At 37.2% G+C, this 26,250-nt stretch overlaps 1 protein-coding gene and 1 non-coding gene across 5 annotated transcripts in view; both read right to left on the minus strand.

Annotated features, from left to right (window-relative positions):
- The window catches only part of CKAP5 (cytoskeleton associated protein 5), a 94,091-nt gene that overhangs the window by 34,964 nt on the left and 32,877 nt on the right, over window positions 1-26,250 (minus strand). For all 4 annotated transcript variants that reach the window (XM_037028017.1, XM_037028016.1, XM_037028014.1 and 1 more), the window contains exons 3-20: window positions 25,787-25,980; window positions 24,310-24,516; window positions 20,828-20,999; window positions 20,083-20,215; window positions 19,477-19,577; window positions 17,593-17,706; window positions 14,980-15,084; window positions 11,272-11,361; window positions 10,994-11,158; window positions 10,356-10,484; window positions 9,645-9,827; window positions 8,718-8,831; window positions 8,335-8,445; window positions 7,316-7,408; window positions 4,883-5,068; window positions 4,111-4,205; window positions 1,061-1,118; window positions 850-975 (exon numbers count right to left, since the gene is read on the minus strand). In XM_037028017.1, the coding sequence (XP_036883912.1) occupies window positions 850-975; window positions 1,061-1,118; window positions 4,111-4,205; window positions 4,883-5,068; window positions 7,316-7,408; window positions 8,335-8,445; window positions 8,718-8,831; window positions 9,645-9,827; window positions 10,356-10,484; window positions 10,994-11,158; window positions 11,272-11,361; window positions 14,980-15,084; window positions 17,593-17,706; window positions 19,477-19,577; window positions 20,083-20,215; window positions 20,828-20,999; window positions 24,310-24,516; window positions 25,787-25,980 (2,376 nt within the window). The remainder of the gene's footprint in view (window positions 1-849; window positions 976-1,060; window positions 1,119-4,110; window positions 4,206-4,882; window positions 5,069-7,315; window positions 7,409-8,334; window positions 8,446-8,717; window positions 8,832-9,644; window positions 9,828-10,355; window positions 10,485-10,993; window positions 11,159-11,271; window positions 11,362-14,979; window positions 15,085-17,592; window positions 17,707-19,476; window positions 19,578-20,082; window positions 20,216-20,827; window positions 21,000-24,309; window positions 24,517-25,786; window positions 25,981-26,250) is intronic.
- Window positions 11,940-12,073, minus strand: LOC118974563 (small nucleolar RNA SNORA42/SNORA80 family). Its single transcript, XR_005063926.1, has one exon. It is a non-coding gene; the product is annotated as a small nucleolar RNA SNORA42/SNORA80 family (small nucleolar RNA).

Consider the following 26,250-nt stretch of genomic DNA (forward strand, 5'->3'; position numbering starts at 1 on the left):
GCGCCACAGCAAAGAATTATTTGGCCAAAATGTGAATAGTCCCAAGAAACTTCATAAACCACTTTGGACATGTTAGATCAGTCACAGCACCTTCCCCATGCACTGCAAAAATCTTTTCTTTCAGTTTCAGTTGCATTTTTACCTTTCTTGAAATAATAAAGCATAATATACCAAAAATGTTGCATTTTCTTCCATCTTCCATATTAAAAGGGCTGCACAAAAATTCACCAATTTTGTAAGTTTCTTTAAAAATCCACGGTGATATGACAGCTGTCACAATACAATTTAATAAAATTGTTTTGAATGAAACTAAAGGCAACTAAACCCTCCTAGAGCCATCGTACAGAAGAAATATTAACGGACTTTTTGGCTAACACAATATTTGAAATTCCAAAGGCACAAAGGATATAAAGGGGAAAGTCTCCCATTCTGTACCACAGCTACCCTGTTCTCTTCCTCTCAGACAGTCAAAGTCACCAATTTCTGCCCTGGCTGCTGTGGCTCAGTGGATTGAGAACCACTGAGGGCCTGTGAACCAAAGGGTCTCTGGTTTGATTCCCAGTCAGGGCACACGCCTGGTTGTGGGGCAGGTCCCCCGTAGTGGGCATGTGAGAGGCAATCACACATTGATGTTTCTCTCCCTCTCTTTCTCCCTTCTTTCCCCTCTCAGGAAATAAATAAATAAAGTCTTAAAAAAAAACAACTCATCGATTTCGTAGAAACTCTTCCCAGGGACACTATACATATAAAAGCAAATACACACTGTTCATTCCAAAGAGTTAAAAGTTTAAACTTAATATAAGCTTTCTCAAGTCTACCAATAGATTATGTCATTTGTGGAATCTTTACCTTCTCAAATTCTGCATCTATCTGGGACAGGAGAGCAGGCTTTTCATCTTCAAAGAACATTCGCAAAGAGGGACCAACATACAGATACATTACACCAAGCAGGGTGATAGCAGAAGTCCTCACAGCCTGGCAGAACAAAGGGAATTTTCCAAGTCAGAGCAGAACCACAAAGATGGCTGTACTGTCCCTATACGTGCTGGTATGTACTCACTGGGTTTGTTGCAGCAAGAGCTGTCTTCACATTGCTAATGAAAGCTTTCACATTCAATCTAGAAGAAATAACATTTAGAGTTAAAAACAAACAGAAGTTTTTTATAAAGCCAGACTTTTTCAACAGTTTTATAAAGCCAAACTCTAGAAGTGGTTTCCTTTGTGTGTGTCCCAGAATCTCACGTTTAATTTCTACGCTCACTTGCAGTGAGCTTAAAATACTATCCATACGCTATCACTACAAAATCCAATGTTAACTTCTCTCCTATGAACTCCAGATTCTGATAGGCAACTGCCTTTGTGACATTTCCATTCGTATGTCTAGATGTCACCCTACATCTGTCACCAAACTCCTGATTGTCCACACCCCCAACCCCAAAACCTGTTCTTCTCACAACCTTTCCTACCTCAGTGAACAGCCACAACGTCCTTCCCGTCGCTCAGGCCACACTCAACTCCAGAGTCACCCTGACTCCTCTCTCTCAGGCCCACTGTCCTCATTGAGTTCTACTTGTAAAACACTTGCACCTCCACAAAAAACATCAAGCCAGTGGAATTTCTTGACAGGATTATTCCAATAGCCTACTAAGTGGCCTCCTTGCTTCTGCCCTTGATCCTCACTACGTGTTCCAACTATAGTCAGAACAGTCCCATTACTCATCTGCCCAAAACTTTGAACCTCCAAAATCAGCTTCTATTCCTTCCCTCCACTTCCACTTTCAAAAGAGACCAACATTCTTAGTGCCTGTATCATGCCAGGTCCAGTTCTCAGCATTTTACGTATTTTTCACAACAGCTCTATGATGTGCCATTCCGGCATTTTACAAAAAGGTAAATTAGGTCAAAAGGGGAGCAGTCCCTTGCCCAAGGCTACACAGCTGGAAAGCAGCAGGTTAGAGATATGACCCCATGTGGGCTGGCTTCACAGACAGCCTTCTGAACCACTGCTCTCCCAGGTGAAATTTTAGTTCATAGCTCTTTTGCAGCCCAGTGCTGCTCTTGCTCTAAATAGGGGCTTCCAACCAGATTTCTGCTGCATAAAAAACAAAAATAAAAACAAAACAAACTTAGAGGTGCTGTATTACCTGGCTTTCTCGTTTCTCTCCAATTGTACCTCCTGCCACTCCCCACCAGCTCACTTATTCCACTCCAGCTACAAGCTGAAGAACAACTACCCCTTCCTGTTCTGCAATGTGTCACATGTGCTCCTACCACCGGGCTTCTACACTTGCTGTCCCTTGGTCCACAGAATGTTCTTCTCCCAGATTGCCTCAGCTAACTCTCTCATGTCCTGAAGGTCTCTGCTCAGATGTCATTGTTTCAGCAAGGGCTCTTGATCTATCTTACAGAAAAGAACCCCGTCCCAACAACACTAAGGTGATATCACCTAACCCCTCAACCCACTTTTTAAAGTTCTGTTGTTCTTAGACCTCCTCACATATTTTTTTACTGTTTATTGTCATCTCCCCTTACTCAAATATAAGTGCTATGAAATCAGGAATTTTAACTTGTCCATGATGTATTTTTAGAGCCTGGAACAAATGACTGGAATCATAGGTAAACATCTGTAGTCACTGAATAAGTGAATACATAAAAGATCATAAATGATAGAATAAAAAGAGAAAAATATCCATCTGGCTTTTATGTCATGCCAAGAGATTAGTTTTACAGCAAAGGCTATACAATTATAATAATAACAATTGTTATAACAATACCCTCAACTATGGGGAGGGCACCACAGATACTGACATGACATTTCTTTGTGTGAATGACACTTGAATGATAATTTCTAACGCAGTATTTCTTTACTTGGTAGAATTCAGAACTGTTTTGCAAAGTATTAAGAGGCATGTTGTAAAAAGCAACATGACACAGAAAAAGGCAACTTAATACAGCAATTACAATATTCTTTCTTGGAACTAGACTGCCTGTGTTTAGTAATTTTTTTAAAGATTTTATTTATTTTTCTTTAGAGGGGAAGAGAAGGAGAGAAGCATCAATGTATGGTTGCCTCTCAAGAGTCCCCTGCTGGGAACTGGCCTGCAACCCAGGCATGTGCCCTGACTGGGAATCAAACCACGATCATGTGGGTCGCAGGCTCACACTCAATCCACTGAACTATACCAGCCAGGGCTAGACTGCCTGTGTTTAAATCTTGGTTTTGTCATTTCCTAGCTGTGACTTAAACGGATTACTTAAGCTTTCTGTGCCCTAGTTTTCTTATTTATAAAAGAGATAACAACAACAAAATATGTGTGTGTGTGTATAAGAGAGATAATAACCTCACATGGCTTTTATGATGATTGAATCTAATAAATTACTTAGAAAATGCCCAGCATAAAGTAAGCTCTATAAAATTTTTGTTAAATGAAGTAAATGTTCAATATGCAAATAAGTTTGGGAAAACAGCAAGTTAAACAAGCTTCTCTATTGAACAACTTCTGAAAGTCTTTATTTCACCAGTGTACACTAGAGGTCTCTAAACACATACAATTATATGTAGTGATTTGCAAACGTATTTGATTAGCAATCCTGGGAAGTGGCTTTTCTGTGGGACAGTTATTAACACTCAAGGAAAAATAACTTAGAGAATGTTAGTGAATATCAAAATGCAGGTGCACAAGCCAATACAGGCAGTCCCCGATTTATGATAGTTTAACTCAGGATTTTTTTGACTTTACAATGGTGTAGAAATACACATACTCTATTCCATGAGAGAGTCAACACTTCAGATGACTTTGTCTCACTGTAGCCTACTGTAAACACTCTGAGCATGTGCGAGGTAGTGTATGCTAAGCTATGATGTTCAGTGGGTTAGGTGTGTTAAATGCATTTTCGACTTAGAATATTTTCAACTTACAATGGATTTACTGCAATGTAACCCCACCATAAGTCAAAGAGCATCTGTATAGACATCTGAGGAACAGGTGTAGTTTTGTTTTATATAAACTCTGGCTTCTGAGAATTAAGCAGAGATAACTAAAACAAATATAATCACCAGTTACAGATTGGTAAAACAATTGTTTTGTACTGGATTTTTTTCTGACTTACCCAGAAAAACCAAATTCTTTTATTGCATTGGATAGCCAATTCAGAGTTTCTGATTGATTCTTGGGATTCTTCTGGGAGAAAGCCATTGACATAACCTACAGCAGAAGGGGAAAAAGCACAAATCTGTGTTTTCTCTCATATACCTCATAGAAATACAGGTGATGTTAAGGCAGAAGTGGATGAAACATGGTTTTCCTGATGCTAAAGCAATTGCAAGAATGACTAGGAATAAAATACTTAACCCATATAAGAAAATGATGTAAGTGACAGTAGTATTAAAGTATTTTGGATTGTTTGTAACTTTTCAATAGTGATCACTCTGGATTGTATCTTAAGATAAAATCACTCTCATCTTTAATAGAATATTCTTTTTAAAATTTATTTATTTATTTTTAGACAGAGGGGAAGGGAGGGGGAAAGAGAGGAAGAAAAACATCAACGTGTGGTTGCCTCTTGAGTGCCCAGCACCAGGGACCTGGCCCATAAACCCAGGCATGTGCCCTGACTGAGTATTGAACCAGTGACCCTTTGGTTTGCAGGCTGGTGCTCAATTCACTGACCCACACCAGCCAGAGCTTCAATACAATATATTTGACTAAGATAAAGTTTAATTATTATGCAATAATGTATTATTAATGGTAAAATAAAAACACAGTATCAAAAACAGCTTTACTTGAGAAGACAAGAACTGAGCTTAATTAGTAACCTCAAATTAAAATAAAAAAAAAAAAAAACCTAGGAAAACTTGGGGAAAGAGAGCTGTGTCACCAACCTGTTCAGCTGTCCACGGCAACACACACGCCTCAGCTATTGCTGTCATAGCTTCTTTCGCATTGTTCCCACATTTCACATCTCCAATCTTGTCTACAAGGCCGTCCAAGACAATCTGAGCTGAAGTTTTGGAAAAACTTCCCTTCTGGGCAATTAAAGCAACTATATGAAGCTTCATCTGCATCACCTGAACAAGGATAAAGTTATGATAAAGTTATAAATAAGACAAAGATAATTATTTATGTACTTGTCTGTTTTTAAAGATTTTATTTATTTTTAGAGAGGAGGAGGGGGAGGAAGCAGGAGAGAAACATCATGTGGGAGAGCACCGCTCTCACACCCCAATAGGGACCCAGCCTGAAAACCAGACGTGCCCTGTCCGAGAATTGAACCTGCGGCCTCTCAGTTTGTGGGACAACCCCTGACCCACTGAGCCACACCAATCAGGGCTGTACTTATTTTTTATAGCAGCCTGAAGATGTAATATAGTCAAAGACAGCTGAGAACATGACCAAACTGAAATCAGAATTTTAAATAAAGAAGCAAACTAATTTTTAGCCTTTGTTACCAATTAAAGTAGCTAAGTAACAGGTAAGAGAAAACAAATCACGCAATGCTTTAAAATATCAGCAATGATACCACATAGACATTTCATGAATTGAAAGTTTTAATTTCTGTATTTTCCTTACATAATGATTTGCATCCGGTATGAATGCACATCTTCCTACACACAGTGAATGACTACATTAACTGCAGGACTCAAGACTTCCTCATAGAGCTGCTCACAAAAGAACTGTGACCCTCCTGTGCACACACACAACAGAATCTGAGAGACTGAAAGAACTTGTAGATTTTTAATTGGAAGAAAGAAAGAAGCTTAGAAAACAACTTAAAGATACTGATGTAATGACAGCAGATGTACTGGACTTGAGACCCCTTTGCCCATAAATATTTCCCTTTGTTCTGTTTGAATGTTGAATTAATAAATGTTGGCAAGGATGTAGAGAAACTGGAGTTCTCTTGTATAGCTGGTGTGAATACAAAATGGTGCTACAACTTTGGAAAACGGTTTGGCAATTCCTCAAAAATGTTAAACATGGAGTTACCATACGGCCCAGCAATTCAACATCTAGGTATATATCCAAGAGAATTTCAAACATATTCACATAAAGACACGCATACATGCTCATGGCAGTGTTATTCATGACAGCCAAAAAGTGGAAGCAATGAAAATGCATATCAACTGATAGGTGGGTAAATAAAATGTTGTACATCCATACAATGGAATATTATTTAGCAATAAAATAGAATGTAGAGTTGATAGATGCTACAATATGAACAGTAAAAATATCATGCAAAGTAAAAAGTAGACACAAAAAAGGCTACATTTTGTATCATTCCATTTATAGGAAATGTCCAGAAGTGATCCATGGAGACAGAAAGTAAACTAATAGCCTCCAGGGACTGGCGGGGGGCTGGGGATTTGGGAAGGAACAGAGAGTGACTACGCATGGGTATGGGGTTTCGTTCTGCGGTGATGAAAATATCCTAAAATTATATAGTGGTAGGAGTTGGAGAACTATGTGAATACACTAAAAAATGCTGCATTGTACACCTTAAAAGAGTGAGTTTTACACTCTCAATAAAGTTGTTATAAAGGAAAAAGTATATAAAATTACCCTGCGTTATGGATCTAACACACAGGAGCTGAAACCAGGTGTGCTTCCTTCACCTGTCTGAGCAGCTGCAGAGAGAGGAGCGTTAAACGTGGTGTGAGGGGAAGAGGGAAGCCCGAGAGGCTTCGGCGTGGAGAGATTTCCTGGAGCCAGGCAGAGTGGGTGGGCACTGCGGAACAGTGCGAAGGGGACACAGTGAGAGGGAGCTACAGACCCCACGGAGAGAACAAGAGGTGGCAGAAGAGAAGCAAAAAAGAGACTAGCAGGATGCTAAGTACAGACTTGACACATTAAAAAAATTTTTACATGAGGTCTATGTATATCTGGGAAAAGGAAACTCTTCTCCTGTTTTTCTCCCTGTATCACTTTGCTGAACCTACTTTTTAGACCAAGTAACGGCATTGCTGAATTTCATCTCTGTTATCAGTTAATTAAATAGACTGTGGTAATTTTTCACTGGCAATTTAAACACTGCATTTATTTTTTATCCAAACAAATAAGAAAGCTATTTCACTGTTTATCCCTCCTTTGAATATGTAAAGATTAGAGGACTTCTAGGCCTAAATAATGAGGAGAAAATGCATATACATAAACTAGACAAACATTTATTCACTCAAAATTAGGTGACATATTTCTGAGTGATTAAAAAACAAAAAGCTAAAAATCATTGCTAAAACTATACCTCTCTACTACGCCATACAAAGATGTAACGGAAATTACTTCAATAAAAAATATTAAATCTCCAGTTAAAAAAATACCTGAAAATTAGTTTCTTTCCATCCAGGTTTCTTGGCCAGCATCCTCACTAATGCCTGACATGGCATTTCAGTTCGGTCCATTAGTTCAACAGCCTTGAAGTAAAGCCAGAGAATAAGAGTTAAGGGGTAATGAGTAGTTCCAAGGAACAGTATATATAACAAAATGGGAATGGAAATAAAGAGGGACCTTAAATAGTTTCTGTTATAATGCTTTGTTTCTTAAGTTGGATATTTAGTATACAGTTGTTATAATAAAACCATTGAAACTTTTTCTTCAAATTTTAGGAAATCACAATTTGCTCCAAGGAAAGTAATGCTAACAGTTTTCATTTGCCTAGTGTGTGGCAGAAAATGCTTACTATTTTGACTTATTTGATTTTCCTAAAAACACAGAAAAGGTAGATCTAAAAGTGGTTAAGTATTAAATTTCAAGGATGCACAAATTCAGGTGGGAACACAACATGTGGCAGGTGCTGGACTGGCAGCCAGGTCCCCTGCCCCAGCCCCAGCGCTCTCTCAGTTTCTCCCCACCCCTCCCCATCAGAATCACAGAGGATGTGCCAAGGTGACTTCCACGCTCCTTCCCAACACAGATCTTTGAGAGGAGCTTCTCATACCACGTGATAATATCTGTTCTCCAAGAATTATGACGACAAAGAGAGAAACACAGAAATGGTTGAGGGGGTGGTTTAAGTGGAGAGATGTTTGCCTACTAGTATTAAAAAACAAATACTGTACCATAATATTAAAATTCATCTAAACCTTATACTCAAAATAAGCCTAATTTTCTTGGGTAAGTACTAAGTTATGAAATTATAGAAACCATAGGAAGCAGAGGTTGGAAGATAAACACCACACAGCTAAAAAACAAACAAAATAACCCCATCTCATTTTTAGGTAACACCTCAAAACACGTTCACTTATAAAACACAACAATAGGACAGGTTTTCCATTTTCAGTTTCATCACTTCTATAAAATGTCATTTTCTTTCATTCTCAACTCATCCTTATGCACCTACCTTCTGGAACTCTTCCATACACGCCAGTCTTTCCTTCCAGTTACTGCTGTCTAGAAGTTGTATACATGTAGCAGGAAGGACAGCTGAAGCTTTTTCTTCACAAACTTCAATCTGTAAGATACAAACACATTAAAGTTAAAAAATTGCTTAAGGAAACAGATAGCAAGAATGTAAAAATACAAGAACATCCTATAGGTAAGCTACAGTATCTGAGGTTTCTATTTTTGTACCATAAAGGGGAAGTTTGCCTAAGGCAGTTTCAAGAAGCTAAAAAGCTGAAATAACTGTACGTTGTAGAATGCAGGAAAGGAAGAACTTAAGTTTTCTTATAGATACTGACTTTCCATGGCTTACGAGTCTGAGACGCGTTATATAACACTGACCGAGAGCTCCGGCTCCACTATTTCCTTGATCTCCAATCCCTTCTTGTTCTTGGTTCCAGCACTCCCTGCACCTCCTGGTGCACTTGGTTTCCCCTTCTTAGGTGGTCCACCAGCCTACAAGCAATTAAAAAAACAATCAGACCACTCAAGGATTTAGAAGAGTGTTTCCTAAACTTCTGTGGGTCAGACACTTCTTGGAAATTTTTCTGAAATGAGGGATCACTGTAACTGTGTATGGCTTATTGTGGTGATTATTTCCAAACATACACAACTATTATATCGCTGTGTTACACAAAAACTAATATAATGTTATATGTGAACTATATCTCGATCAAAACTTTTTTAAAAATGAGAGATAACACAACCAACAACAACAACAGCATATTTTTAGTACCCACAGAATTTAGCCATTTCAAAGGCAAGCAGACCTTCTGAAGACCATTCACAGGGGAAACTGTAGGCCCCATTTTAAACTTAGAAGAGTCCCCAAGATAAGTGTCCATTTAAAGGAGGGCCGCATTTGCCCCTGGGCACTTCCGCCTCTTCTACACTGTGCAAAGGTAACAAGACGTGGACTGGTAGGAGGCTCAGTGATGCAACTCAGCAGCATTATTAGCAAAATGACAAAGGTGATGTTATTTATGTTAAGTGCCTTGCCCCATTTTATTTCATAATACTTTCTGATCCCTTAAAATGCACTCATGTACTTCCATTACCATTTTTATCTCTATTAAAGTCTCAAATAACCAAATGTATTGTTGGAATACTCTGCCTTTATGAACAGACGTTCTGCTGTATTTTGAATGTGGTAGTGAGTTTATTTCTCAAATGAAATCATACTGGAAGGACAACCATTAACCTGAGATTCAGACCCTACCTTATATAAATTCTAATTTTTAAACCATATTTTCCAAGTCATCTATTAACCTTAGTAGTAGAGGCCTTTTTTAAGGGTCCTGGTTTGGGTACCGAAACGTCCTTCGTGTCCTTATCTCCCGCGGCCCCTGAAGAAGCAGTCCTTCCAGGAACAGGCTTGAATTCCTTCTTTTCAGCTGCCAGTCCAGCTTTCTTACCATGCGCCAGCTCCACCTTTTCTGAACATTCTTTGATCTGGAGAATGAAATTGAGAGGAACATCATCAAGCCCAACTTTGAAACACAATCACTACCTTACTATCATAGATCATTTAAATCACAATGATATGAGAATTCAGAGAGAAAAGTTTCCTTTTCCACAAAGATAAATTACCCAGACTTTATCTTTTTATTTCCACACAAATTAGAATTGCAATAACCACAATCTGAGAAGACATTCATATTAGAAAGGTAATTTTCCAGATACTAGAAAAAAGTTATCTTAAAACACCGTTTTCACCTTTATAGGTTATGGTCACTAAGCTTTATTTTTTATGTTATAAGTTGAAAGGTATTTCTACTAATATGATAACTGCAGCTTGGAATGAAATTTAAATCTTCAAAAGCTGTGTTTTCAAACTCTAGGTTTGAATCACCAGTGGCAATGAAATAAACTTCACAAGTTGATATTAGTATTTTTGTCTTAATAAAACAGATGACAAAATAGAAAATAAAGCCATAATACATTATTGTCCAATTTCATTATAATCTATTACTAACTTACCTTATCAAGCTTAAGTTTGTCGACATCAACTAAGAATGGGTTTACTGCTTTCTCACCAACTACCTTCAAAGCTGTACCCAATGCTTCAAATGCAGCGTCTCTGACTTCAGAAGCTGAATCACTGATGTGCTACAGCCCGGAAGTAAACAAAATGATCTCAGTAAAGGTACTCTAGGTATTACTGATTTTAAGTCACACTAATGGTTGTTAGATAACGAATTTGTCTTTTATGACTCATTGAAGCTAAGTAAGGCTTTCCTTTTGTCAGTTTTCAGTTATTCTTTCACAAATTCTTTTTGGTTTAAGGGAACCTCTGATATCTATTCAGCATGTAAGTGCTCCCTTTTCCTCCTACCCTTCATCTAAAGTGTCTCACATTCAAACGATCTTCAGATAGTCCAAACTGTATGCCTGTGCTTGGCTAGATCCAGCTGAACACCAGTAAATGGGCCAAGTTAAGAAAATGGTTAGCAATTAATGGAACTTGTGCTTCAAGGAGAGGAACACAACAATACACATTTGGATTCAGTTTCCAAAGCTTTTCAAAACACTGGAATACACAGTCTGAAAGTCAAATAGACACCATACATAATTAGCTGGATATAAAATATTCCTCCAATTTCAAAGAGAGTCTATACCTTAAGTAGAGCTGCACAAAAGGGCTTCAGCAAGCTCTTAGGCAGGGTAGCAGCAGTGCAGTGGCGGAAGCTTCTTGCAATAAAAAGCGATGTCTGCTGCTTGATGGTTGGATTTTTATTATCCATTACCGCTAAAACATCCTCACTGATGTTCTGTAGAGTGGTCTTTAGATAGAAAATGTGGTCAGTGAGCTTTTCTCAACTCTAAAGAATAATCAAAACATCGCATTAACAAAACACCACATAGACAAGAGCCCACACTCCTGTCGTCCACTTACAGTAAGGAAGATTGCATCGATTGCCTCCTGCAGGGCTTGCACTACTTGAGGCTTCTTCTCTTTAAATTTTTCCAAAATGGTTGGCACAACCTACAAAAATGAGCAGATAGAATACTATCTGGCAACAAAAAGGAATGATGTACTAATAACATACTATAACATGGATGAGCCTTGAAAGCGTTATGCAAAATCTAAGAAGCCAGTCACAAAGGGTCATATATGTATGATTCCATTTATATGACATGTCGAATCCATAGAGACAGAGCAGATTAGTGATTGCCAGGGTCTAGGGGTAGGGAAGAATGGGGAGTGACTGATAATGGGCGTAGGGTTTCATTTTGGGGTGATAATATGTTCTGGAATTAGATAGTAGTAATGGTTAATAATGATTATACAGTCTTGTGCATATACTAAAACCACTGAATTACACACTTTAAAAAGAGGGTGAGCCCTGGCTGGTGTAGCTCAGTGGACTGAGAGCGGGCCTGCGAACCACACAATCGTGGTTCGATTCCCAGTCAGGGCACATGCCTGGGTTGCAGGCCAGTTCCCAGCAGGGGACTCACCAGAAGCAACCATACATTGATATTTCTCTCCTTCCTTTCCCCTCTAAAGATAAATAAACAATATTTTTTTTTCTTTTCTTTTTTTCATTTTTTTTTCTTTCACACTGTACAACCCCCTTCAGTGCTCACAGCCCACATAGGAGGCTGGGCAATGGTTCAAGGCTGCAGTTTACTCTGGCATGGGTACACTATGAGAGGCCCACAGGGAAGGGCCCACCATAAATCCATTACCATGCTCAATAAACAATATCTTTAAAAAAATAAAAAATAAATAAAAAGAGGGTGAATTTTATAGTATATAAATTATATCTCAAAAAAGTTGTTATTAAAATAAGGTTTGGCTCACCAAAACAAAAAGTGAATAGCTAAGTTGGATAAAAAAGTCATTAAAAATATTTTATTTATTTATTTTTTATAGAGAGGGGACGGGAAGGAGAAAGAGTGGAAGAGAAACATCAATGTGTGTTTGCCTCTCATGTGTCCCCTCCTGGGGACGTGGCCTGCAACCCAGGCATGTGCCCTGCCTGGGAATCGAACTGGCGACCCTTTGCTTCATAGGCCCATGCTCCATCCATTGAGCTACACCAGCAAGGGCATCATTTTGTTTTTTGACGGGCACAAGAATCTTACATTAGAATAATTAAGGGGTCCAATTCCATACCACCATAGCAGTGCATCTCAACCTTTTTCAGCATCTATACCTTACATGCAACCATGAAACCATTTTGATCAGTAAATCTCTTATTAGACAACATAATTCTCAACAAGGTGGATTTACAGGTATAGTATATAATTCTTCATCCCCACCCAAGATTCTGATATATCACACTGGACTAGGCTGTCTACTGTCCCTTCACTAAAGAAAAAAAAATAGTTTCAGAAATAGCAGCAATTTTGATCAGAATTACATCCTTTTATTCAAGTGTTCAGTTTATTTATTTATTTTAAAGATTTTATTTATTTATCTTTATAAGGGCAGGGAAGGAATGAGGGAGAGAAATATCAATGTGTGGTTGCCTCTCGTGCATCCCCTGCTGGGAACTGGCCTACAACCCAGGCGTGTGGCCTGACTGGGAATCGAACCATGACCCTTTGGTTTACAGGCCCGTGCTCAATCCACTGAGCTATATATCAGCCAGGGCTCAAGTGCTCAGTTTAGACCAGTAAAGTTGGAATTTTTATATATTTTTATCTTATAAACCATCACTAATTCATTAAATATTTAGTACATGCCTAATGTACCTATTGAGTATCACGCACTGTGCTAGCAGGCAAATTAAAGTTGTTTTTAAGGTCTGAAAGATATAAAGTTTAATGAAATTCAAAATATTTTTTTTTCAAGATTTCACAGAAATTATCATACATAGTATAAAGAATATGGTTTCCATGAAGAAATATAAAAAACTTTTTAGTCCTGGCTGGTGTAACTCAGTGGATTGAGCACGGGCCTGTGAACCAAAGGATCGTGGTTTAATTCCCAGTCAGGGCACATGCCTGGGTTGCAGGCCAGTTCCCAGCAGGGGATGCACAAGAGGCAACCATACATTGATATTTCTCTCCCCCTCTCCTTCCCTTCCCCTCTAAAGATTAATAAATAAAATCTTTAAAAAAACTTTTTTAGCATATACACAGATAGTATATAATATATAATTGCTATAAATATATGATTGCTATAAAATATTTATTAGCCCTGGCTGGTGTGGCTCGGTGGACTGAGTGCCCACCTGCAAACCGAAAGGTCACCACTTTGATTCTCAGTCAGGGCGCATGCCTCAGTTGCAGGCCAGGTCCCTAGTTGTGTGTGTGAGAGGCAACTGATCGATTTAGCTCTTGTACATCAATGTTTCTCTCCCTCTCCCTCTCCCTTCCTTCCCCACTCTCTAAAAATAAAGAAATAAAATCTTCAAAAATGAGAGAGAAGACTTTAAAAGTATATTAATTATAATTTTATTTTAGTTTATGATTTATATGTCTAAGGCTTTTTAAAAAATCTTTTTATTTATTTTTAGAGAGAGGGGAAAGGAGAGAGAAAGATAGGGAGAGAAGTAGTGATGTGTGAGAAAACATTTACTGGTCGCCTCTCACACACCCCCAAATCAGGGACCTGGCCCGCAGTCTAGGCACGTGCCGTGACCAGGATTCAAACCAGTGACCTTTTGGTCTACAGCAAGATGCCTATCCCACTGAGCTACACCAGTAAGGGCTAAGGCTTTTTTTGGACCTTTATTTTTATTTCCTGGTAACAAGCTAGTCATGATTTATTTTTATTTGGTACCATCTTCTTTTTTCCAGCTAAGTTCTCTGAAATTATTTTTAATGTTATGAGTTAGCAAGCTCCAAATACCATAACTAAGAGAGGCTAGATATTAGCTTCACAATATAAAACCCACACATGGTTATGGACCATTAGGAGAATCTTATGTTCATTTAGGGAATCAAATGATCAGGCGGTGAGCAAGTTAAACTTTAGAGTTCAGTACAATTTTCAGATGCTGAATCATTCTAAGTAATTCAGGTTTAGAAGCCAACAACTGACAGATGCCAGTTAAACACCTCAATTTATTAAAACTATTATCAAACTTGATTGCTTCCAAATTTATACAAAGAAAATAGTATATTCAATGAATGTCTCCAGTGAGATTTTCTTAGAATAAATTAAACTGATATATCATGAACAGTGTAACCTATATAAAATATCTCAAGTATATGAGTAAATTATTTTTCAAATAGGAAAACACTATACAAATGCATTTTATATGTTAATATCACTTCTTGTTTTATATCGTCTTTTCTACTCTCATTTTTGCTCTGCCCTGGATATCCGAAGTTTTAAGTTCATCCTGTTATACTATATGTAATGTTGTAGGACAAAAGCAAGATATTAATCAATAAGTAATAAGCAAATCAACTGAACTAAGTACTTTAGGCCAAGTGCCTGATTTTCTACATAAAGCTAATGAATTTAGTTATAAATGACATCTTCATTGAAATGTTGTGAGGAGTTATGTTCAATATCAATATAACTTAGTGAGAAATGTACTTTACTCAATATCTATACCAAAGAGATGTTTTAAAGTTTAGAGAAAACTAGCCTGACATTCTTGATAATACTGCCCATTTGTCCTTAAGAAGTATTACTTACGTGTCCTGCATATTGTCCAAATTTCTTCCTTAGCCCAACAGCCAGGCCAGTAAGACATTTTGCTGCCAAAGCCACCAACATGACATTGGTGTCCTTTCCAACTACCTATAAAAAGGAAAACAAAAGAGTCACAGACCTGTAGAAGGAAACCGAAAACTTCCTCTTAAAAGAATTCTAAAAGCTATTATGTTAATAGATGGCCAATTACATTCCCTACAAAAGAAGAGATTCTTCTTTAACAATATCAAATTTGGGAGCTTCCTTTCAGTATGTTTAGTCTCCAATCTTGAAGTTTTACCAATAAAAATATACATAAAACCACAACGTCCAGCCACTAACTCTCCATCAGTGGTAGTCTGGGCTGTCAGAGGAGGAGGTGACTGACAAAGGCAGGGAAGCTGGAGGCCTGCTGACTTTGCTCTGGGGCAGGGAAAGCTACGATGATGTTTCTCTGGAAGACCCCACAGTGCAGCAGCCCTAACTTTAATACCCCAGGAACACCAGCAGAAACTGCTGTAGGCAACCATCAAGAAGTCCAGGCAGATTCTAAATTGTAAGCACCACTGCAACCTTTCCTCTGAGGGAGCTTCTGGCTTCGCAGCTGCCATTTTAATTATGAAAAGACCATCAAGCTTGCATTTACAGCCACTTGGCAGAGTTTCCTCCCCCACTGTTTGTACTACCACCCTCCTGTACTACACCCCAAAGAGCCTAGTACTTCCCAAAACTCACAGGTAGTAGATGTTCCTGTGTCACTTGAGCAAGACGGTGACTATGCCTGGCTTCCTTCTTGCTAAGATTTTACTGAGGTATATTGCCCAAGTCAGCTGGTGGTAAAAAGCTGCTTCACTTTTAAGTGCCCCAAACTCCTGTTTTTTTACTCTTTTCCTACATAGAGGTAATGCTTCCACTTTTCTTTGGATTTTATATAGTCCCTAAGATCTGGCATTCCCTAAGCAGAATGCTTCATTCCCAATTCTCCAAATTAAACAATCTGTAATGTACAGCATGCAAGGAAATTCTAATGGCACCCATAGCTACTCCCTAAGTGCTGAGGAGTAAGGATTAAGAAAAGAGTTAACATTTATTTTAAAAAATTAGATGGCAATTTTATAGGTGTTTTATAATCCTTATTTCATTTAATATTCACCCAAACCCTATCAAGTAGGTACTACTATTAGTTCAATTTTGTAGATTTCAAAAATTAAATACAGATGAACTTGCTCAAGGTCACAGAGCTAGCAAATAGTAATGCTACATTCAAACCAAGTCTGTTCTGACAGCAAAGCTCTTGCTCTCTTGCCCGCAGCACTTTCCTGGTCATTCGCAGATAAGCACAGAGCTCCGAAAAGTCTGAGTGGCCTGATGTGCACATTGCCAGCTGAGACTGAATAAAGCAACACTGCATTCTTCTTTTAGTTCCTGTACACTAAATACATATCTTTTCATGGTCTATTTAGTGCTATGGTTTCTTGTTTTTTTTTTTTTAATTTTTATTTTTTGCATTTTGGTGCTTTCTGTACATCCTTTCACTGTTTAGAATGGCCCCCTAAGCGTAGTGCTAAAGTTCTGTCCAGCATTCCTAAGCACAAGAAGGCAGTGATGTGTCTCACACAGAAATTCTGTGTGTTAGATGAGCTTTGTTCAGGCACGAGCTATAGGGCAGTTGGCTATGAGTTCAATGTTAATGAATCAATAATTTATATTACATAAGGCATCTTCAAAAAGAATAAAACACGGTTAGGTATTGTTTTATGTATTAGCTGATGAAAACGTTACGATCAAATGGTCTCAGGGCCTTAACCCTGTATTTCTCCAGGAATAATGGTTCAGCATTCTCTAATTCAGTATTTGTGGTAATTTTATAGAATATAACTACCAGGAATAAAGAGAATTACTGTACTTACATGTGTCTATAATTAAAGATTAACCTCTTCCCCCTACCATTTTAATCCTCTGTAATTTCAGGCTGAAGAAACAAAAAAGTTTTCAGCTTTGCTGTACTCAAGACAAGGTCTTCAGTTTGTTCTTAGGTTCTACCACTACATCCACAGTCTCTGATCTACACTTTCAGATTTGATGAAATGCCACTGTATTTAAAATTATCCCCCAGCAGCAACCTTAGACCTAAGCAACATTGAAGGAATACTTTCTAAAAATATTTTTCTTATTTAGTACTTGCCTACTTTATAGTTAACCACATGCCCCACATCCTTTGCTTTACATGCTGATATAATCTAGTGTGGCATCCTTAACAAAAAAGTCTTTGTATTTAATAGCTATTGCATTAAATGAAGCCAACTTAAATAGTTCATCTGACAAAATTATAAAACTGGAGTAGTCGGGTCTGGATCAGCAAGATCGTCTTTTTCTTGAGGTTTGTACATGCTCTTAAATAGCATACTTAAAGTCAGACTGAAAACTACTCCCTCCAAAATAATCTAGGACAATAATTTTAAACAGTCCTTCAAAAATGAGTGCCTGTGATTTAAAAACCATCAATAGTGTTCCTTAAATGGCAATGTCGCTGTGATAAAAAGGATGACCAATAAAGAGAAAGTCAATGGCCTTAACTGTTGCTGGGATACCAGCATGGAAACTCCGCACATTTACCTTCTTTAATGCTTTTACTAAATCCGAGTAATCGCCTGCTTCCAATTTGGGGTTTTTCACTAGTACTTCTACAGCCTCCAAGGCTTCTTTTCTCTCTTGCCATTTTTTTGCCTCCTGCAGGACACAGTATGAATCATTTGTAAAACAGAAAATAAGAGAGCAAAATAAGAATCTATTTCTTTCATACCACTAATTCAAAGATATTTTTTATTTTCAGACACTTTTTCTAAAGTTGGTTAAAAAAATTGCAAGTTGTACAACTGATCAGAATGTTTTGTTCATATAAATAAATTTGTTTTAGTGTATAAAAAGTCTTACCATTTCATAACACTAAATGCAATAGTAAGTAAACAAAGTAAGATGCCATACATAGTCTTTTCCTTCCATTCTCTAGGCAAACATTGGTAAGCATGTATCAAACAGCAAACATTTACAAAAAGCATTTCTAGTGGATCTGACAATGGGACAACTATAGGAGAATGGAACAAGACTAGAAAAGAACAAATCACATAACCAACAACCAAAACTGTTCTAATCCTAAAGATTAATTTTCCAGAATGAGAGTAAAATGTAAAACCTTTGTTTTATGTCCATAAAGTAGAATATGCTCCACTAGAGATCAAGCAATCACTCATTCATTTGAATATGCACTATTTGAAAGAATTGGGGGTACAAAGAAGTTGATATACTAGTCACCCTAGAAGACATTACTGTTCAATTCCTCAAATATTTATTTATTCACCAAAAGTTTACAGGACACTCAAGGAGCTGACAGAAAAACTAGGAAAATCATTAATAAACAACTACAAGGTCATGACCACTATAAAAAGAGAAGTATACACTGCTCTGGTAACACAGCAAGAGGTCTTAACCTAGTTTAGGATGACAAGTAGGCTTTGCCCTACAAAAAAGATGCCTACAGTGAGATCTAGAAGATAAAGAGGTATTACGAGCTGAATGGGGGCAGAAGAACATTATAGGCAGAAAGTAACAGTCAAGGCCCAGAGCTTAGGAACAAAACGAAAGCATGGCACATGCGATACTAGGAGAAGGTCAGTATGACTGGAGTGTGGAGGGTGTGCGCCATTAGGGATGTGGCTGGAAAGTGAGCAGGGCCCTCAGAGAAACCAGAGATGGCCTCAAGGGCCACAGGATGATCTCAGAAATAATCTTAAAACTCACTGGAGGGTTTTAATGAGGCAATAATATAAGAAGATTTGCGTTTTGGAAAATGACACCTCTAATTACATTGTGAAATATGATGGGAAGGAGAAAGAGGCAAGCGCAGAGACAGGGAGCCCTGTAGGAAGACTTCTGCAGCACATAAGGCAAGACATAACGGTGGTTGGGATAAGACCGTTTCTCAATTGGGGATAACTTTATCTTTTGGAATATATTCAGCAAAGTTTGGAGACGTTTTTGATTATGACTTTGGAGATTGGTGTTACTGATATCTGATGGAGAAAGGCCAGAGATGCTGCTAAACGTTCTATAATGCACAGGATACTCCTCTGAAACAAAGAATATCTGGGAAAAGGATGTCAACAGTGTCAAGGTCAAGAAATCCTAGAGTAACTACTTGGCAGCGGGATGAAGAGAACGGGATGAATTTGAGAGCTACAAAAAGATAAAACGAGAGACACAGTGAGGAAAAGGAAGATGTCAAGAAAAATGTTCTAGTTTTTGGCAAGATGTAAAAAAAGTACAATAATAAGTACACACACAAAGTAGTACAGGAACCAAGAAGCAGCAATTAATTCACTCTACGAGGGAAGATACAGGGTGAAAGGATACACTGGGAAATGGCTCAGCAGAACATTCTCTTAATTATACTCAAGCAATTACTTAAAATGAAATAAATGCAAGAAGTTTACCATAACTTACAATTTTGTCATAAAAGTCTTTGGGAAGTTTGGAAAGAATTTCTACTGCTTCCAAAAGCTCATAAGCATCTATCTGTGGCACCTCATCACCATCATCACCACCTTCCAAAAGAAAAACAAAACAAACCTCAAAAATGGATGGAATGGTTTTACTTCTCAGTTACCAGTCCTTTCACGTCTCTGATGAAATCTTGATACAGAAAGAATCAGCATTTTTAGTGCTATATGTCACTTATATTTTATTCAATAGCAGTCCTATAAAATGGGACTAGTGAACATAGGTTCTTGTGGTTCTACCCATTCTTGTGAATTTTTTTAAATCAGTTTTTTAAAGATTCTTTTTTTAAAAGATTCCATTCAGTTATTTTTAGAGAGAGGGGAAGGGAGGGAGAAAGAGAGGGAGAGAAACATGAATGTGTGGTTGCCTCTCACACAGCCCCCACTGGGGACCTGGTTGTGGACCTGGCCCACAACCCAGGCTTGTGCCCTGACTGGGAATCAAACTGGAGACCCTTTGGCTTGCAGGCCTGTGCTCAATCCACTGAGCCACACCAGCCAGGGCATTCTTGTGAATTTTTATAGATGCCAGTGTTTAAAATTGGCTTACCTCCCTCAGCATCTCCACCAGCAGACTGCTGTTGTTCCAATTTCGCTTCTAGTTCTTGCTGGGAACGCAGAAAGCGAGTTGGTTTAGGAGCACCTGTTGGCAGTTTGACCCATTCTTCTTCTAGTTCTTTCAACTACAAGTATTATAAAATATTTTAAAACATTATCTACATCTCCACCATTAGAGAATATACTTAACACTTATATGTACTAACAACATAAAACTTTATTTCCTATTTATATGGCTCCAAATGGGCAAACACGATAAATTTAAATTTTATACATTTTTTAGTATAAGTCAAACTAATTTATATTTACTATACTGAAGATTATGACTAAGCACACAGAAAAAAAAGAAAATCCGTTTTTTTCCAGACACTCTCATTAGTTCATGAATTCAGTATATTTGTATCAGATAAAGTCGCCAAAACCAATTATAATAAAAGAAGGATAAGTGCATTTTATCCAAAGAGATATTAAGTCCTGCTACCAACAGCACTATAAAGGGATCTTTTAAACTCTCTAGATTCAACACAAACATACTGGAATCATTGAATGTGTGGCATGCAACTTGAGAGGATAAAGTAACAGCAGAGACAGTTTGCAATGCTCAGAAAAACCAACTGATTTCAAAGTGAAGAATCAAAAATAGTTATTGTAAGGACAGAATATCAACAACAGTGACAAGAAGGAAATATCTGCACATATTAACCTCATGCAAAGACAACTGGAAATCTGTGCCTCACCTGGAGGGAGTTTATATTTTGTAATGGGGGTCTCAGAGCATCCCGAATCCATCTGTAAATCTCTACAGCAATTAGTTTGGCTTCATCTCGAACTGCCTTGTCTCGAGACTCAAAAAGTTTTGGCAACACTTTGATAATTGGCTTAAGCAAGATGATTTTGGAACCAAATTCACTAGAAGTAAAAAATTGGAAAAAGAACTGTCAACATGCTTGCTTGGGTAAAATTTTAGCTTTCATTCTCTCAAACAGAGTTCCATACCTAGAGATGAATAGAGTTATATAAGTTGAGTTTTAAGGCAGAAAAAAAGGGAATGCATATTCACATCTGTGTTTAGATGTTGTTCTTCCAAGAATAGTATATAATGTCTAGGGTCCAAAATAAAGTTACCATTTTATTTTTATTATTATTTTTAAAAATATTTTCTTTCTTTTTATTTTTAGAGAGAGGGGAAGGGACAGAGAAAGAGAGGGAGAGAAACATCAATGTGTGGTTGCCTCTCTCACACTGCCCCCACTGGGGACCCAGCTTGCAACCTAGGCATGTGCCCTGACTGGGATTTGAACCGCGACCCTCTGGTTCACAGCCCACACTCAATGCACTGAGCTACACCAGCCAGTGCATAATGTTACCATTTTAAAATTAACTTTCTAATTAAAATTAGGTAACTAGACTAGAAATAATTCAAGTCTATAAAGGGCCAGCACTGTGTAATATCTTAAACACACACACACAAACACACAAAGTTAAAAATAAGAACAAATCAGTTTATACATATATAGATGAGTGAAATCTGCTTTTAATAAACTTTTTAACAATTCTTACAACTAAGGTGGTTCACTCTACTCAATAGATCATTAATCCTGGCAGTGCAGTATGTTTCATTCCTGACTTCGAAGATATCACACTATAACTGCATGCAAGTTAAATCTTTTTGCTTCATTTTTCTACAGGGAAAATAGTAGCATTCTGATTTATTTTAAAAAGATAACATATTCAACCTCATATAACTGTCACTTTTTAAAGTTCAACGGCCAAATTTAGCATTCTGATTCTCTGCTAACAATTCTGAATAACATTCTGGGACAAAACAAATTTAATTATGAACAAACACTGAAATTCTCTAGTAAGAGCCATATATATTATTTATCTATTATCTAATGTGGACAGATTTATCTCACATGCATAAACACAACAAAATTTTTCAGTAATAGCTACTGACATATTCCAATAGGGCAAAGGAGGAGACTGTGAAAATACTCTCCCTAGAAAGTGATATTTAACAAGCTACCTGGTTGTGAAAATAGTTTAAATATAGATATCTCAACAAGAAACAAACTAGATTATCTCCGAGACTGCCTTTTGCTGATGATAAACCATTCTTTTTATATCATGGTGCCTAAAGAATCGACCATTTGGAATTCTTAGTTTTCCCTTACATTATTACTATTTCATCTGATTTTTGTTTGTTTGTTCCACTATTCTGGCCTGCTTCTGAAAGATTTAAAAAATTATGGAGCAGGTTCACATGGAAAATACCTTAACAAAACAAAAGCTAATCTTGGCACTAAACACATTGCTATAGAAAAAACAAAAGGGTTCTAGAGGACCATTTTAGGGGCCATAGAACATATTTGGTCTCCTGAAGTTATCACTAACATAGACAGCTTAAGGAAGCTCTCGAACCTAGGATTAAACAGTTGACCTCAAGGTTCTTGAAGGTCTGAAAGAACTATCTAGTTCCACTTGTAGATTCTGAGATGTTTTAGGAGAAATAAAGAACCACTGAGGGGTGGGACTAAATAACATCTATAAGAAAGATGTAAAGGCCTGCGAACCAGAGTATCGCGGTTCGATTCCCAGTCAGGGCACATGCCTGGGTTGCAGGCTGGTTCCCTGCAGGCCAACTCCCAGCAGGGGACGCACAAAAGGCAACCATACATTGATGTCTTTCTCTCTCTCTCCTTCCCCTCTAAAGATACATAAATAAATAAAATTTAAAAAAAAAAAAAGAAAGATGTAAGAAGATATACCTAACTTGTTCTTTTTCTACCCTTATTCTCTTAGTCAGTTTAAAATGAAGTAACCAGAGTTTACAGCCTTCTAGATTAGAAACTTCTAATTAAAAGGCAGATTATAGTATAATACATATTTTATCAGAGATCCAATAGTAAGGACAGAACAGATCTACTGATAAAAGCACAGCTTTGTTTTGTTTTTTTAAATTTATCTTTAGAGTGGAAGGGAAGGAGAGAGGGAGAGAAATATCAACGTACAGTTGCCTTTCATGCGTCCCCTGCTGGGAACTGGCCTGCAACCCAGGCATGTGCCCTGACTGGGAATCGAACCGTGATCTTTTGGTTCGCAGGCCTGTGCTCAATCCACTGAGCTACACCAGCCAGGCCACAGTTTTAATGACCAAGTCAATTCACTAAATTTTTAAGATAAAAACAACCATACTATTTATTTACTATTCATAAAAATACTACTACTATTCTATAATAGGCTAGACACCAGGAAACATTTATCACACAAAAATCTAAGGGAAAGTCAAATTTTAAACATTATGAACTAACTGAAAGACAATATACAAGTTTAAGACTTATAAATTGATAGTTTATCGAAATTAAAAAATTTTGAAATTTTGATACTTTCATATAAGACAAGCACCAAAGGAAGTATTTTCTTTCTCCAAGAAGTAGGTCATATACAAAATCACAAGAGAGTTGAGTTCAGATGATCTTCATTCCCATAGGCCACACATGTAAGGTTTCACAAGAGCCGTTTTCTAAAGTATCTCATGTGAATGGTTTGGGGGACAGGATGTCAGATTAGAAGGACTACCAAATCAACAAGTTAGTGGCCTGTCTAATTCAGATTTTCATAGTAAATTACAACTACTTGTTCTTGAAAGAGATCCCATTCATGAAAAACTTCAAAAAAGAAAAAAAAATTCTGGAGTTGAAAATAACTTGTTACAGAAGAGTACAAGTTATTTTCTATTTGCTGTTGCTATGATTCTGTTCAAAGGCGTATAGCATTTGTTTCAACTTTATAAAAAGGCACCTAAACTAAGGTTTTCTTTAATCATCAAACTATGTCTTTAGCCAAGCTTCAAATTATATAACTTTATGCATGAGGATAGTTAGAGAGAAAGAACTGCTTAAATATCCTGAGGAGTGCTTTTCCACAAAAAGGCCAATTCATAATCTAAGACTAAGACAGAAATACCGTTTTATCTTCATTAGAAAGAAATTTAGATAAAATAACTATGCAACACACTTGAGGAGGTTGAAGGTTAGAATTACTGACTTTGTACAAAGCCACAGTTGACGGTGAATTCAGCTTTTCCAGGTCCTTCTCCTGGCTGGTTTGGCATGCCAAGTCATGTCTAGCAGTTTTCATTTCTGTTTAAACCAGAAACCCAAACTCAACTGAGATACTACAGTTAATAGAACTAGAGCTAAATGAAAAAAAATCTTACCTTAAGGCTTTCCTCAGTGTCTCTGTGCAGGCCACGATAATCTTGGGGTTCTTATTGTCCAGGCCTTTCAGGAGCTCTTCTTGCACAGCCTCTCCTTTCTCAATCTCTATGTACATGAGACAAATCTCGATGCCTAGCTCCTTGGCTCTGGCTTTGGGCTGGTTGAAAACTTTACTTACGACACCTGATACAACTTCTCCTGTGGTTCTGTAATAGAGATTATAATAAACAAGAGCCACACACACAAGAACACACTTTAGTAGAAAGAGCTGGAAAAAGGTCAAGGGTAGGTGTGGGGGGACATGTGCCTTTTAAAACACTTAGGAATAATGTAAATGAATTTCTAATTTGTTAATTTATGTTTGAGAATATTAAAAAACTTATGTAAAAGTTTAAGACATGTCACACCAAACAATAACACAGAACCACAGATTGTTTATAAATGTAGAAAATTCAAACGAGAAAGCAAAAATTCTTTGAAATTCCACTACCCAGAGAAAACTACTTTCAACTTTTTGGTATCCATCCTTTCAGACCTTTCTATCCATCCTTCCTTACACACACACACTATACAAAATAGGATTATAAATTTCTTGATTTTGTGACATTTTTTAAAAAGTAATTTTAAACACTCAAGAGAATTTCTTCACAGAAGGAATTGGATATGTATGCACTTTTAGCAACAAAAGGCTGATCCCAACTCTTTACTGCTTCGAGTCTCTTCGAAATTAAATAAAACCTGTGCTATGGGAAATTAGAGGCATATGCAGCATTTGTCAAAAAAGTTTCTGGCATCAGAAAAAATGAAATAAAAAAAAACACAAAATGATTTCACTAATGGCAAGGGAGACTTGGTGATGTTAACAAAACTCTCAAATCAAGGGCCTGCACTGGTGGGTGTGTATGTGGGGCGAGCATCTTTCAATGACATGAGGACTAGAGTTAGAAAGATTAGGTTTAAGAGGTATGGGAGAGGAGTCACAGGCTGAAATGTAAAAATGACTACTGACCACAGGAGACAGATATGATTCTAAGATCATCTAACTGGGATATTAGACAAAGGTTTTTGTAAAGCCCAAATATTTTCAGTGAAATTCTGATAATTTCTTTGCTGACAACCTCTCAGTTTCTTCTAAAAGCTACTGAAGATTTCTTTCTTAGTCTAGAATAATTTCCATGTGAAAGGATGAAAAGGAAAAACCATCACTTGTTCATCAAACCTTAAGGTAAAAACTCAAGATCTGACTTCTAATTTGCTCCTTTTTAGAAATCTCACATACCATTCAGACTTCTCACATACCATTCAGAACAGATAAAGACTGAAAAAAAAAAGAACAAGAACCAAGGAACTATGAAAGAAAATTAATATATTCTAAGAGTGCTACTAACTAAGAACAGTGATACATGAAGATATATAGATTAATCCAGGTAGCACAAGACAAATTTTTAACAGAAGAGTTGAAAAGAAATTACTTACTTTCCTGCTACATGAGCATTTTCAACATAAACAAGTGCGGCTTCTAATCCTTTCAACTGAACCACTGCATTGGAATCAGTCACAAATTTTTTTATCAATCCTAAAAATTTGGACCATTCTGGGCTCTTTTCATCTCTTATTTTCTGGAAGATCTTCAGGGCCTCTTCATACCCATTTAACCTTGCTTTCCACAGCTAAAAGAAAAGTAGTATTTTGAAAAATAAAACAGTAATACTATTATTATTTATTGTTAATTGGGGAGGGAGAGAGAAATAACTACCCTATACCAGGATATCTGAACAAAGGACCCAATGAGTTGAAACAAAAAAGGAGTTTAAGAAATTCAGATAGTTTTTTTAAAAAGACTATCTAATAAACTTTTTCTTGTGTTTAATATTTATGATATTCTGCTAAGGCCATCTAAAATTCACAACAGGCCATTATAAATGTATCTCAGTCAGATA

This window comes from Sturnira hondurensis, unplaced genomic scaffold, assembly GCF_014824575.4.
Source record: "Sturnira hondurensis isolate 20B ecotype Veracruz unplaced genomic scaffold, ASM1482457v3 Scaffold0019433, whole genome shotgun sequence".
NCBI lineage: Eukaryota > Metazoa > Chordata > Mammalia > Chiroptera > Phyllostomidae > Sturnira > Sturnira hondurensis.